This window comes from Mauremys reevesii, unplaced genomic scaffold (genome assembly GCF_016161935.1).
Source record: "Mauremys reevesii isolate NIE-2019 unplaced genomic scaffold, ASM1616193v1 Contig8, whole genome shotgun sequence".
In the NCBI taxonomy this organism is placed as follows: domain Eukaryota; kingdom Metazoa; phylum Chordata; order Testudines; family Geoemydidae; genus Mauremys; species Mauremys reevesii.
The window spans coordinates 804,673-819,209 of NW_024100895.1; the positions used below are offsets into that span (position 1 = coordinate 804,673).

The 14,537-nt window shown below is 61.4% G+C and overlaps 1 protein-coding gene across 1 annotated transcript in view; it reads left to right on the forward strand.

The window, feature by feature from the left end:
• The window catches only part of LOC120394814 (H-2 class I histocompatibility antigen, Q9 alpha chain-like), a 38,748-nt gene that overhangs the window by 20,250 nt on the left and 3,961 nt on the right, over positions 1 to 14,537 (forward strand). Inside the window, exon 3 of the mRNA XM_039518962.1 lies at positions 14,248 to 14,523. Within this exon, the coding sequence (XP_039374896.1) occupies positions 14,248 to 14,523 (276 nt within the window). The remainder of the gene's footprint in view (positions 1 to 14,247; positions 14,524 to 14,537) is intronic.

Here is a 14,537-nt window from a genome sequence, read left to right on the forward strand (position 1 = left end):
GCGCGTTCCCGGCTCCGTCCCCAGGGGCTGCAGCTCCCACGCAGAGCCGGACCTGCCAGTCGCTGCCGGAGGAGCCGCCAGGTTCCCACTCTGCCCCCAGCGCTGCAGGGGGGTCCCCAGGGTGCTGCTGCAGAGCAGGGCAGAGTTTGCCTTTCTAGGTGGGTCTGGGCCCTACCTACACGGGGGAGCTACAGGCCTGGTCCCTCCGAGACCCCATCGGTGCCCCCCCCCCACGCTCACCCCCGTGGAGAGCATTGTGGGGGATAAGAGGGATGGGTGGGGCTGCCTGCCACACACCCCCTCGGGCCCCTGGCTGGGGGTCTCTGCGTGTTCTGTGCCAGCCACCCGGCACGTCCCAGCAGAGCCGGCCAGGCAGAGACCATCCTGGAGCCCCTGGCCTCAGTCTGGGCAGCAAAGCCGCAGGCCGGGCACCTCGTCCCCTCACCCGTCAGACGTGTTCCCAGGGCCCTTCCTCCCCTGCTGGAGCCCGATCCCTGGGGGAGATTTCCGGTCCCTGCCAGGCTCTGTCCAGCACAGGGGTCGAACCCTGGGATTTCCCATCATGGACCTGGACCCGCCGTAGCGACCTTTCCCCGGGGTGCCCTGCGCTGTGCAGACTCGATCAGAGCCTCCTGCTCTGGGGACACGGGCCAGGGACTCCGTGCTGGGCACACAGTGGGGTCAGGGCCAGGGAACAGGACCCTCCCCTCTGGTAGGGCCTCCTCTGAGCCCTGCCGGCGAGAGACGTCCCTGTCACCCTCAGACTGCGCTGGGGAGCAGCCACGGGGCAGGGGGACCAGTCCCCATGGCCGTCAGCCGCCGCCTCCTCCCCAAGGCCACAGGAAAAGCAGAGCCGCTCCGGGGAGCTAGACCTCGGCACAGGATCCGGCAGCTCGGTCCGGTTCAGAGTCTGCTGCTGCCGATTCTCCAGGGAGGGCGGCGCTGAGGGAAGGAGACAGGAATCCAGGTCTGGCGGCGCAGGAGCCCTCAGTGCCCCCAGGAGGAGGGACAGCGCTCGGATTCGGAGCAGGAGCCACGGGAGAGGAGAGCAGGAAACTCCTCCAGCGGGATTCTTCGAAGCCACGTGGAAGCGGGCGGTGTCCAGTTCAGAGCGACCGCCCGAGGGAACGTCTGACAGACGAGGAGGAGCCAGGTCAGAACAGCGGGGACCCTGCTCAGCAGTGTTACCCCTGCGGTTCCCAAACCAGCCTCGTCTTCCGCTCAGCGCGGCCTCGACGGACGTGATCTGGGAGGAGCGAGTGCCCCGAGAGACGGAGCAGGGGGCTAAGTACCAGCCGGAGCCAGAGTTCATTTCCTCTCCTGAGGCCGATGGAGCACGGACGCCCCAGCTCAGGGCACGGCAGGGCCTCCGCAGGGAGACTGAAATCCTACGGCCCCTCACCAGGAGGATGGACACAGCGCCCTGGAGACCCCGCGAGGCAGCCCCCGCGTCCCTCGGAGCCCTGCTGCGTCCCGCGCTCTGCCCCGCAGGACTGGCCGGCCTGGGTGAACCTGGCCCTTGGGTCTGGGGGCCCAGAACGACTCCCCTGGCAGCAGCCGCCTGGTCTGACTCCCCTCTGGATGCCCCGCGGGGCTCAGCAGGGGCCAGGGCTGCAGTGCGGTTACCTGTCAGCGTGTGCAGCTGGGTGCCGAAGGCAGCTGGCCAGGCCGTAGCGACCTGAACTCTCCTCCCAGCATGTGGATGATGCCAGCTGGGGAATCGGTGGGAAAGGCATCGGGCGACTCCTCAGACAAAGCAAAGATGCCGCTGGCTCCTGCCAAGGCCACCGAGGGGCTGTAAATCCCGCTGCAAACCCAGGCCGGCTTTCCCAGCGTCCAGAGCAGGCGTGCAGCAGGTGAGACAGTCCCAGGCACTGCAGGGAAAGTGTCGACACCCAGAGGTGGCTGATCCGGGGGGGGACACCCACAGGGCAGCCTCTGGTCCCAGACACCGTGTGACTCGCCGCCAGAGCAGACAGGGCCGGAGCAGCGCACAGGTGGGTCGTATTCTCCAGTGTGCGGATCCTTGTTCTCTGATCCCCGCACCAGGTGAGTTCTGCGCTGTCCAGGGAGCGTGGGCCCCGGTTCTGCCCAGATTGGCCCCTTCTCCCTCTCCCCCGGCCCCTCAGGAGGGGGGGGGTGCAGGCGGCTGTCCCCATCTCCTGCAGACGGGGGCATAGGACCAGCCCAGCCCCAGAGAGGGGGCAGGGCCTGTCCTCCATCCTGGCCCTGCTCAAGGAGAAATCGGGGCAATGGGACATGCTCAGTCTGGAACAGCTCCGGGAGAGCCCTGGGCAGCCTCGATTACAGACAGACGTTTAAGTCCCACCCTGGCGGTGATCCGCAAAGGGCCTGTCTGTGCTCCATGGAGCTGAGACGCAGCCCTGCCCACCCCCCTTCGTCAGCGTCACCGCAGAGCTCGGTGTCACCTCTGCATCCCAGCGCGTCCGGTTCAGCTCCTCGCCCGTCAGCCTCGCCGCAGCCCCAGGTACCTGCCGCGGGTTCGTTGTCAGGGTCGCTTCCCTCAGACAGGAAGGGGTCACCTCTGGCCATCCCCAGCAACGCTCCAGCCAGAGGGTGAGCGGCACAAACCACTTCCCAGGCACTCCGGATCCTGGGACCGCGGGTTCCTTCTGCACCGGGAAGAGAGACACCTGGGCCCCACCCCGGGCAGAGCTCGCCTGGGGGTGGGAATGACCCACAGTCTCTCAGGGGTTATTGCTCAGGAGAGATGGGACAATTCCCTGCTTTGCTCAGGACGGCCAGCTGCCTGCAGGAGGTCTCAGCCTGCCCCGGTGTCACTGCTGGGTGTGTGCTGTGTGTGGACACACTGCGGTGAGTGCACACGAGAGCTCCAGTCGTTCCCCCTGTCCCTGCCTGCTCACACCTCGGTGCGTCCGACCAGGAGAGTCCGGCTTCCCCGGAGCCTCAGCACCTCCCAGATGGGGCTCAGCGCCTGTCATTTCCCGTAGCCAGGCCGGACAGGAGAGAGCTACGGGCAGTGCCAGCCTGGGGGGCTGGGCGCTTGTGTGGAGGTGAGCTCAGTATGGAGCAGGGGAGGGAACCTGGCATGAACTGGGTGCAGCGCAGGGTGATTGGCTGCGGGCTCCAGCCCTGTCCCCAGGGGTGAGCAGCTCCCACCTCCTGTTCCGAACCGACCCCAGCGCAGTGCCCTGCGTCAGCGAACCAGGCAAGACGAGGTCGTCACCCATCAGGAGGAAGCCGACCCTCTGATGTCCTGTGTGGAGCGAAGCCCCCAGTGCGGCCGAGCTCGGCGTGGTCGAGGAATGAGACGTGACGGGCGACGCAGGGCAGAGCTGGCTCAGGCGCTCGGGAGCCTGCGCCCAGATGTGCTCCTGTTCCCAGCGAGGGAATTTCCAGTCTCACTGAGAGACCTGTTTGTCTCTCACCCACGCTGCAGGGGCCCCTCCTTCCCCGGCTGGAAGGGATCCACTGGCACCCAGGAAACCTCCCACGGGGTCTGGCTGGTCCAGAACCGGGGGCAGTCCAAGCCGTGCTGCAGGAGAGGGAGCTTCTCTGCTTCCTCGCCGGCTCCAGTGCAGGGCTGGGAGTTCGGACCCAGGGCTCGGCAGTCTCAGTGTCACGTCGAGTGGCTGCTCTCCCCGGGCAGGCAGGGGGTCTCTGTACTGGGGTATCCAGCGTTTGCTCCCAGCTGCATCCCTGCTTCATCCCCCTCAGGTTCATTGAGCGCCGGCCTGGGACCTTCTCACCCTGACTCAGGGCCCCTTTGAGCCCCTCAGGACGACGTCCCTGTGTTTCCTCTCCGACAAGGAGGCCCCCTCACAGCCCTCCCCTCCCCTGGTCGCCCTCCCCTGCACCCGGGGGTGTAGGAGCTGCAGCCTTATCCCTTAAGGATCCGTCCTGCACGTTCTTCGAGGTGTGCTGCACACGTCCATTCCCACGTAGGGGTGTGCGCGCCCGGGCACCGCGGCTGGAATTGTTCCCCTAGTGGTACCCGTCGGATCGGCTCTGGCAGCCCCTGGTGCCGTGTGCTCACAGAGCGGGTATAAGGGGCGCTGCCGCCCCCTCTCTCCCCCTCCCCGCACCCCTCCCCAGTTCCTTCTTACTGCCCATGGCGGCTGCTGGAACTTCTCTCCTCATTTCGGCCAGTTTTCTAGTGGGTTTCTCTGGTTTCATCGTGTGTCGTTGGTTAGTTGGAAGTTGTTTTTAGCAGTGCGAGTGCTTGGGCACCTCCCCCCTCGCTGGAGAGGCTGTGCGCTCCCCGGGGTGGGGTGCACCTCGCTCACCGGGCTCTGAGCCCTGCTCTTCCTGGGGCACCAGCAAGCCACCCGCCCTGGAGCTGTCTCAGGGCTGGGGGGCCGCTCACGGGAAGGGTCACTGTCAGACCTGCAGGGAATTCAAACCCCACCCAGACAGACCGGGCAGCGGGACTGGAAGTTCTCCTGGTGGAGGCAGCATTGAGGCAGAGATTGGACTTGGCACCAAGCAGCTCCGCCTCCTGCCAGTCGGGGCTCGCAGCCCCGCCCCTCTTCACCGGTGCCCAAGGACAGGCACCGCGGGCACCGAGACATGAGCCGCTCCCCGGTACCGAGAGGGGCCAGGCCAGGAGACCGGGACAGTGCGAGAGCCACGCCGGGCCGCTCTCCCTCGCCAGCACCGCTGCAGCCGCCGCTAAAGACACCCACGCGGGTCCCGCGTACCTCACCAAGGGACATGCCACCCTCCTGCAGGCAGCGTACCAGACACTTTGCGGTACCATCCACCCGGGGGCGTATACGGCAGCTAGGGACCTGCTTACACTGCCGGTACCAGGGTCCCTGGACGTCCAGGACTCGGCATCGCTGGCACCATCTGGTGGCAAAGAGACCTCACCTGGCAGTAGAGCGGCATCGAGACTCCAGGGGAAACCCCCTCGGGTCACTTCACCCAGGGTGTCCCCACGGCACCGACACTGGGAGTGTCGGCACCGCCATGGTCTCCTCGCTCTTCCTCTTCCTGGGAGTTGGACGTGGGGTCCTGTTATTCACACCTTCAGGACCATCCGCACTAATCCCCGTGGCCATCTTACACAGCAGGGACCTAGTGCGATGGGGCCCCGAACACTGGGACCAGGGGGGCCGACACCCATGCAGGGCCCTTTCTGGAACCCGCGGGGGTTTCCCCTGGCTCAGGGCACCAGCTCCAGGCGCTCTGACTCAGTGGCCTCAGAGCAGAGCCCCTCCGGTACCACACCGAGAGACACCAGACCCGAATCCCGGTGCCCATCCCGGTACCGAGCAACTGAAGCAGGTTCCCCACTCGGAGGAGAGAGCAGAGATCTTATCGGCTTTACCCGCTGCCTCCGCTCCGCCAGACGAGGCGCCGGGGCCCCAGAGGTGCCCCCACCCCAGGGTGAGCACAAAGCCCACCAGGACTTACTGAGCGAGTGACTCAAGTCTGGGCGTCCAGGCGGAGGTGGTGAAAGTGTCACTCAGGCCTTCCCGGCTAGCTGGGCGGCAGCAGGCCCCTCGTCGCTCTTCCCCTACGTGGGGTGATCACGGAGCCCGCTGAGACTCTGGCAGAACCCAGCCTCCCTCCCTCCTAAGCGAACAGAACGGGAATATTTTGTGCCTGCCAGGGGCTGTGAATTTTTATTCTCCCCCCCCCCCCCCCCACACCCCCGAGTCCCTAGTGGTGGCAGCTGCTGATGAAAGGGACCATCAAGGTTAAATGGGGCCCACAGCAAACACAATGGATCCCAAAAAGTTGGCCTTGTTCTGGAGGAAACCCCCTCGCCGGGAGGGGTTGCAGCTCCACGTGGCAACCCGGCAGGCCTGGTTGGGTTGCTGTGATTTTAACAGGTGGGAAGCGATGCAGAAATGGCAGGACGTGCTCCCCCAGGGCGCCCGGCCGGAGGTCCCTGCCCTTGTGCAGGAAGGGAGAGCAGTGGCCTGGGCCTCCCTGCAGGCAGCCCTGGATGTCGCGGGTTCTGTGGCCAGGCCAGTGGCCACGGCTGTCACCACGCGCAGGAGCTCGTGGTTAGATTCTCTGGGATTTCCACAGGACGTGTAGCAGGCGACCCCGGACCTCCCATTCGAAGGTTCCTGGCTCTGCTCAGAGCAGACAGGTGCCAGGCTGCCTGGCCTTACAGACTCTAGAGCAACGCTGAAATCCCTGGGCCTGCACTCGCCCGCACGAGCTAGAAGGCCCCATAGGCCCTAGCAATACGGGTGATGCTGTTCACCACCACCCAGACACGACCAGCAGAGGAGACAGAACAAGGGGTTTGGGTGCAGGCCCCCTCTTCCCTCCGCCTCCCTGGGGCCATCCCAGTTGGCTCCTCGTCATTTCGGCCCCTCAAAGCCCTCGTTTTGACAAGGTGCTCGAGGACGACATACCAGTCCCTCCACACCAGGATCCAGTCACCTGTGTATCTTCCATCCGTCCCATTCCTCAGCGCCTGGGAACACATTTACCTCGGAGCGCTGGGTCCTAAACACAGTGGAATCCAGGTATATTTTGTCTGCCCCACTTTCCCACCCACCCTCCCCGTCTCTCTTCAGGGACCCCTCTCACAAGCATCGGTTGGAGCAGGAGGTACAATCCTGCTTTGGATGGGAGCCACGGGAGAGGTTCCGCACCCGCCTAGGGGAAAGCGGTTCTATTCCCGTTACTTCCTCATCGCCAAAGCCAGGGGAGGTCTCAGACCAATCCTAGACCTGCCTCGGCTCAGCTGCTGTCTCAGAAAGTGGAAGTTCCTCGTGGTCTCCTTGGCCTCCATCGTCCTGTGGCTGGATCCAGGGGATTGGTCTGCTGCCCTCGACTTGAAAGGTCCATACTTCCACATATTAATTTTCCAGGGCCACAGAAGATGTCTAAGATTTGTGGTAAACCAGACCTATTAGCAAGTCGCGGCCCTGCCATTCGGTCTATCGGCCGCCCCGGCAGTCTTCACCGAGTGTGCGGCAGTAGCAGGGGCCTTTCTGAGAAGGAGTCTGTGTTTTCCCATATCTCGACGATTGGCTGATCAGGTCAGTCCCGAGCTCAGGTGGAGCCCGACAATCCACCTTCCAGGCTTTGGGTCTGCTGATGAACGTACAGAAATGGACAAAAAAAAAAAAACAGGAGTACTTGTGGCACCTTAAGACTAACAAATTTATTATAGCATGAGCTTTCGTGAGCTAAAGCTCACTTCTTCGGATGCATAGAATGGAACACACAGACAGGAGATATTTATACTTCCCCTGTTTGCTGTATAGGATGTTGATCAGGTGGTTTCGCAGTTTCTTTGAGAGTGTGTGGCACAATCTGTCAGCATAGTCTGTGTGGTATGTAGATTGTAATGGATTTTTTACCTTTAGTCCTTTGAAATGGACACTTATTCCTGTGCAAAGAATAGAGTTCACTGAAGCAGTTCTCGACTCAGTGTCAGCGAAGGCCCTTCTGGAGCACTGCTGCTTCTGTACGATCTGGGCCCTGATAACCCCCTGCAGACACACCCGTCACAACTCCTTGGCCACACGGCAACAGGCATGTACATGGTTTGACACATGAGGCTGAGACTCGGACCTCTCCAGCCTGGCTGGCCGCGGTGCACTCCCCTTCCAGACATCATCTGGGCACAGCTCTCACCGTACCAGCTTGAGGCCTGGAGAGGGTATTTCCCTCAGATGAAGGAACTGATTTCCCCGAGACCCGAACCTTGTCCTCACAAAGCCGACGGGCCCAGCCTTGGAGCCGCTAGCACCATGCTCACTGCTGCACCCTGTGGGAGGGTCACCTTTCCGGTGCCCGTCACGTCGGCCAGACGAGTGTTAGATCCGAGCCCTCCCCGCGGAGCCCCCGGACACGATCCCCTTTAGAGACAGAGTCCAGCTACGCTCTCATCCAAAGTGCCTCCCAAAAGTGGGGTCCCCAGTTCCACTTGAACCAGCTGATTTTCCTCCCAGTCCTTTACCCTGAGCCACACGCAGACCAGGAAGGACAACACCTGCACTTGCTGGATGCCAGACGGGTGCTGGCATTTGACATTCGGGGACTAAACCCTTCCCGTAAATCCCTGCAGCTTTTCCTAGCGCTAGCGGGAAGAACGAGGGGGCTCCCATCTCCGCTCAGAGGATTTCGTCTTGGGTTCCATCGCGCACCCAGGTGTTTTCCGACCTCACAGGGATTCCCCATCTGCCTGAAGGTCACTGCTCACGTCACAAGGTCTCAGGCCTCATCAGTGGCCTTTCTAGCGTCAGTCCCTACTCAGGATATCTGCAGCGCTGCAACCTGCTCCTCGGCGTGCACGTTCTCCATGCGCTGGGCCGTCACTCAGCAGGCCAGGGACGATGCACGCTCTGGCTGCGCTGTGCTGCCATCAGCTTGTCCTTGAACTCCGGGCTCCCCTCCGGTACCGCGGCTTGTGAGTCACCGAAACTGGAATGGACACAAGCAAGCGCGCGAAGGAACGACAGTTACTGACCTTTCTGTGACTGCTGCTCTTTGAGGTGAGTTGCACACGTCCATTCCAACACACACACACACACACACACACACACACACACACACACACACACACACAGAGCTCTCGGAGTGGTCGGTAAGAAAGAACTAAGGGGCGTGGGCTTGGCAGGCCCCTCCTACCGGCACTATGAGCGTGCGGCACCAGGGGGCGCCAGAGCTGCCCCGACAGGTAGCACTAGGGGGAAAATTCCAGCAGTGATGCTCGGGGCATGAACACCCCTACATGGGAACGGGCGTGTGCAGCACTTCTCGATGGACAACGGTTACAGAAAGGTTAGTAGCCGGTTTTCCCCAGCGATCAGGGGGTTCTTCAGACAGAGACTTGGCTTTTATCCCAGAGATGACCCCTGTTTGTCCCAGGGCCCAAGGAATGGGGCTCCCCTCTTCTTGTCCAGCCCGGTCTCACCGAGGGAGGAGCTCTGGGAACTCTGGGTGTTCATGGAGCCCTCGAGATCCACATCCGCTGCACACGGGCTTTGTGCACACGGCCAGGGCTCGGTTTGTTCTCTGCCATCCCACAGCTAAAGGACAAACAGCGTCAAAATCTGCCATGCCAGGGTAGCTCAGATGGTGCAGCTGCAGCCTACAAGTCAGAGCCGCCCCACTACCCTGCATTTCCCCCCCCCCCCTTGCTGAGAGCGGCAGCAGCCCCGGGGCCTCGGGATCATACTACCCCGTGTGGTGAGATCTGCCTGGCCCCCATTCAGACCTTCTCTTCCCCCCCTCCCCCCCCTGCACATGCAGGCTCCAGCCCACGCTGCTGTCGGTAGGAGGGTCCTGGTGCTGGGTCTGCTGGTAGCAGAGAAGGTGCTGAGCACCTTGGCTCTTGTTATGTTGGACCCGCTCTGGTGGCTCCCCACTGTGGGAATCCCCTGGGGTACGGGGCTGTGCCCGTGTAGCTGGGAGAGAAAAGGAAAATGTGTCCTGACAGACCAGTTCCTTTCTCTTAAGTTCCAGGGTCCGTAACCCGACTCCTGCTGCTTGGAGCATTTCTCTGGCTGGCTGAATGAAAAACTCGGGTGGGTCCATCCCCAGATTCCTCTGCGGTAGGAATTCACCATTTATTGCAATGACCCCCAGAGGCTCATTCCCGCTCTCAGCCTACAGGGGCCGGTGTCTGTGCCAGGTGGGGAGCTGTCTCCACAGGCAGGCTCTGCATTGTAGCTGGCTGGGCCCTCCCCGAGCAGCGCCTGGCGGGTCTGGTTCTGCCCATGCAGCTGCAGCAGGCCTGGGGTGGGGATAGAGCTGCCGGCCTGGCAACCCTGAGAGGAAACGTTCAGTCAGTCGGAATCAGTTTTCCTAACATGGAGATGGTTAGTTTGTTTTGCCTTCTCGTGGCTGAGGCATTTGGGGAATGCGCTCTCATGCTCTGGGGTTGGGGGCAGATCTGGGGGTCACGCTGCAACTAGCAATGCACACTCAGCCCCAGGGCTCCCTACCCCTGTGCTAGCCCTGAGGGTGGGGGAGCTGCTATTTGACCCCCCTCCCCTATTGCTGCCCTGCCTCTCCCCTCCCTACCTGTGTCAGGGTTAATCTGGCTCTGGTTTGTGATTTAGCGCCCGTGGGTGGATGCCGCCGGGGTGTGGTTCGCTGGAGGGGAGGGATGGGAGCAAACAGCCACTCAGCACGGGGAAGGGATGGCCAGAGAGACCAGGGCAGAGACCAGCCCCCTGGCATCCCCGCTGCCCAGCAGCCCCTGCTCCTTCCCTGCTGTGCTGTACTGCCCTGCAGGTGCCTTCCCCAGCCCATGTGCCGGGGGGAGGGGGGGTGCACCAATAGTGTCCCCAAAAGGGGAGTCTCTGCTCCTGTCTGCTCCCCACACTCCCCTGTCCCCCTTCCCTATGTTCTCCCTCCTGCTCCCTGTACCAGAACCTCAGGCTTTCCCCTAGGGGCTTGGCTACACTTACGGTTTGCAGCGCTGGTAGTTTGCAGCGCTGGTCATCCAGCTGTGTAGGAGCAGCGCTGGTGTGTGGCCACACTCACAGCTACCAGCGCTGGTGTGTGGCCACATTTGCAGCATTATCAGCGCTGTTGGGAGTGATGCATTATGGGCAGCTATCCCAGCATTCAAGTGGCCACAACGTGCTTTTCAAAAGAGGGGGGTGGAGTGGGGTCTAGTGTGACAGGGAGCGGGGAGAGAGAGAGGGGATTTTTGGAGCCAACACTGTGTGTTTAGCTTCCTGCCTTGAAAAATCAGAACATTTTTCTGACCCCTTAGTCTTAACTCTTAATTGCAAACAGCCTGCACGACTCCCCGCTGTTTCCCTGCCTGCCTCTCATTTGATTGTTTACAGCCAGGTACAGATGATCACAGCAAACAGGAGCTATGTTTGTTTTTTAGATAGCAGCAGCGGCAACGGAGGAGCTCCACAGAGCTGTTCACAACAGGGAGGAGGATCTCATTTGATTGTTCACAGATTGATCACAGCAAACAGGAGCTGATAAGCAGCTCCGGTAGAAACGGAGCTCGGAGGTTCACAACAAAACAAAGGGAGTAATTTTAGTTAAAAGCATTCTGGGATATCTCCTTATTCCCCGGAGGCCAATAAAAGCGCTGGTGTGTGTCCACACTTGATGAGCAGCGCTGGATCACCAGCGCTGCAATCGCTACACCCCAACCTGGCCAGGTGTACAGCCAGCGCTGCAGCCAGGGAGTTGCAGCGCTGGTTGTGCCCTGCAGGTGTGGACGGGGTGTAATTGCAGCCCTGGAAAGCCTCTACCAGCGCTGCAACTTGCAAGTGTAGCCAAGCCCCTAGTCACTGGCACCCTCCTCCTGCATCTCTGCCTCCCTCCTATTCCCCACTTCACTTGCTGCCATGCAAATGGTCTGAGCAGCCTGGATCACTGGCACATAGCCATTAATAACAACCCCCAGCTTCAAGGGTGGCTTTTCCCCACCAGGGCTCACAGCCCCTCACAACCTGATTTCTGTCCACACCCTCCGTGCGGCAGGGCAGGGCTGGTATCCTCGGTGGGCAGCTGGGAACAGAGGCACAGAGAGGCTGGGTGACAGGCCCAAGGTCTCACAGGGGTCTGTGGCAGAGCTGGGATTGAACCCGGGGCTCCTACAGTAGGACCTGACCTATCTCCCCTGCCATCCTCCCTCCAGCCCCTCCCTTTTAAACCACTGGGGCTGGGGAGAGTGTCAGCTTTGGTAACAGACCCCCACCTCCACTTCTCTCCTGTGTCCCTCCATCTGTGCCCCTAGCTGAGCAGGGGGTGTAGGGCTGCCAAGCACCCCGCCCTCAGCCCCCCTGCTTGCCCCCAAGCCCTCCTTGATCTCACACACCCACACCCACACCCGGGCGTGTGCAGAGGGGCTCCCACTCCCTGCAGCACTGCTGCAAAGTAAATTTGTGCCCACTTTGTGCCCATCTCCCCCTGCACCCCATCGGCCTCCCCCAGCTCCCCAGTGCTGCCACTCACTCCTGTGCCCGGGGCTCTGGGGCTGTTGGATGGAGGCTGAGATTCCCCCCTCTCCCCAACCCCAGCGTTCTCATTCATTAATTCTGTGTCCCCCCTGCCCCTCACCAGCCCCACCCCAGCTTTGCCCCCCAAGGGATTCTTCACACCTCCCACCAGGGTGCCCCCCTCCCCAGGCAGGGTGGAATGGGGACGGGGGAGCAGATTGACCCATAGCTCACTGGGGGAGGTGCAGGGAGCGCAGACTGATCCATTGTTCACGGGAGGGAAGGGAACGGGGGCAGGGCTGCCCTGAGCTGCTGGGCTCCTCTTGCCCCCTCCCCTGTGAAAACGGTGTCAGTTGTGCTCTCTGCCCCTCTCACCGAGAAACTCTTCTTGGCGTGAGAAGGGAGTGCTACCTGCCCCCTGCAGCAGCCCTGATTGGCTGCCATTCCCCTGGAGGCGGGGCAGTGGGGAAGGGCAGCCAATCAGAGAGGGTCCCCCAGGCAGGGCAGGAGTGTCTTGGTCCTGGCAGAGGGGCTCCAGCAGGGGGCAGAACCCATCACCAGCTCTGTGGTGACATCACCAGGGCAGGTGCCAGCACCAAGCTCCCCCCACAGATCCTGTCAGGGCCGAGCTCCCCTGGCCACCCCATCTCCTGCCCGGCTCTCAGCTAGAGTGCGGCCATCTTTACTAGGGGCAACCTCGCTCCTGTGTGCAAACCCTAAGTGGGAAAATGGCAACCACCTTTGTTGCTTCATCCCCATTGACAGCAATGGGAGGCAGTGGCCATTTCAAATGAGGGGAAATTTGTGAGTTTGGGAAACTTTAAAAAAAAAAGCAGAGAACCCCAAATCTGGGACCCCCGATAAGATCATCAGTGCTGTAATGCTGGCAGGAGTACACTAGCCAAGGGGCCTGGGGACAGGGGGTCATGGGCAGGAATCCCCCCAAAGGGAAATGAAAAGAAGGGGACCATGGAGCAGCCCAGGGTGTGGCCCTGAACTGCATTGATCACTGCCAGTGCAGGAGAAGGGGCACCAGCTTCCCAGCCTGGTGAGACTGGTACCTGGCCCCCTGTGGCCAGTGGGACAGGGCTGGGGGAGCAGCTCCCCCCCGTCCCAACCCCTGGCGTGGGGCTGCAATCAGGACACTGTATTGTCTGGATTGTGGTTGGTGTAGTCGGTTGGAGGGGAGGGTTTTGCCGGCAGTGTAAGAGAGCAGCTGTACCTTGCACTGGGGAGCTGCAAAGGTGGTGGAAAGCCCTGTCCTGCTGCTGTGGACTTTGGCTAAGCACAGCCCAGAGGGGCAGGGGAAGACGTTCAAACCCCGTGGGGAGTCGGGAGGGGACAACAGGGGGGACTGGACTATGTGTTTAAATCTCCTCTTTGGAGCTGGGGACGAGATTTTCACTGTCATGGTGTGTTTGGTTTGTATCGCAGAGATACCAGGTGCTCAGCCCAGGAGATAGACAAACTAGGCTAGATTTCTCCTACCACCCTTTGAGGGGATACCACAGGGCAGTATGTGCGCTGGCCTGAAAGCAGTACTGGGAGGCGCTCCTGAGGGCAGGAGGAGAATGGGTGATATCACGGGGTGTTGGAAAAGGGGCAGCTGACATGCAGAAACGGGACAGGAGACAACACGACTCCAGCCACTGGGGCATTAAGAAAGTCCAAATAGCAAAAACCTGGGGATAAAATCGCGTGTGCTGGCAGTACTGCAACATGGGAATGATGGGAACGCCAGCGGCGGGAGCCTGGGGCGGTCAGTGTGAATGGGGAGGGAACAGACATTGGGGACCCCGTGCAGACACTACACTCAGAGCAGCGTGGGCCACAATTCTGTGAGAGCCTTCTCCTTCCCATAGGGGCAGTCACAGCCTCTGGCATGGCTGGCAGGGTTTGTTCACCAGGGGCAGGGGCTGGATTTACCACGTGACAAGGGGTGGAAGAGTTGGAGGCACTGGGGGAGGGGCTCCTTCCACCACCCCAGCTGAGGCAGCTCAGGAAAGCAGCCGGTGCAGTCGAGTGAAGTGTTGAGTGGGGCACCTGAAGTACAGGAGTGAAGGGGCAGGGGAACCTTCTGTGGGGTGGGTTCCCTGCAGTGGGGACTGGGGTTACAGGACCCAGCAGCGTCAGGGGCCTTCTGGGCATGCAGGACATGGACTTCTTGGGGCAGGGGCTTCCCAGGCCACAGCTGCATGGGACACCCTGGGAAAAGTGGGCTCCCTGTCCAGGGTAGAGCCGAGGCTCAGGATCTAGCAGCAATTGTGGGTTGGGGGTTTCTGAACCCAGCACTGGTGTGTTACAGAGACAGGCTACTGCTCCATGGGTCAGATCCTGACCCACCCCTGGGGGTCTGTGTATGTTTCAGGTGTACGCACCCTCCAGTTAATGTATGGCTGTGATGTCCAGGCTGATGGCAGCAAACGGGGATTTTACCAGTATGGCTATGATGGGGGAGACTACATCAGCTTTGATAAGAACACAAAGACCTGGACGGCAGTAGCCAAAGGGGCTCAGATCTCCAAAGAGAAGTTAGATGCAAACAGAGCTGGCAATGAGCAAGCCAAGGACTACCTGGAGCGAGAGTGCATCGAGTGGCTGGAGAAGTACCTGGAGTATGGGAAGGAGACTCTGCAAAGGAGAGGTGAGGGGAGAGCA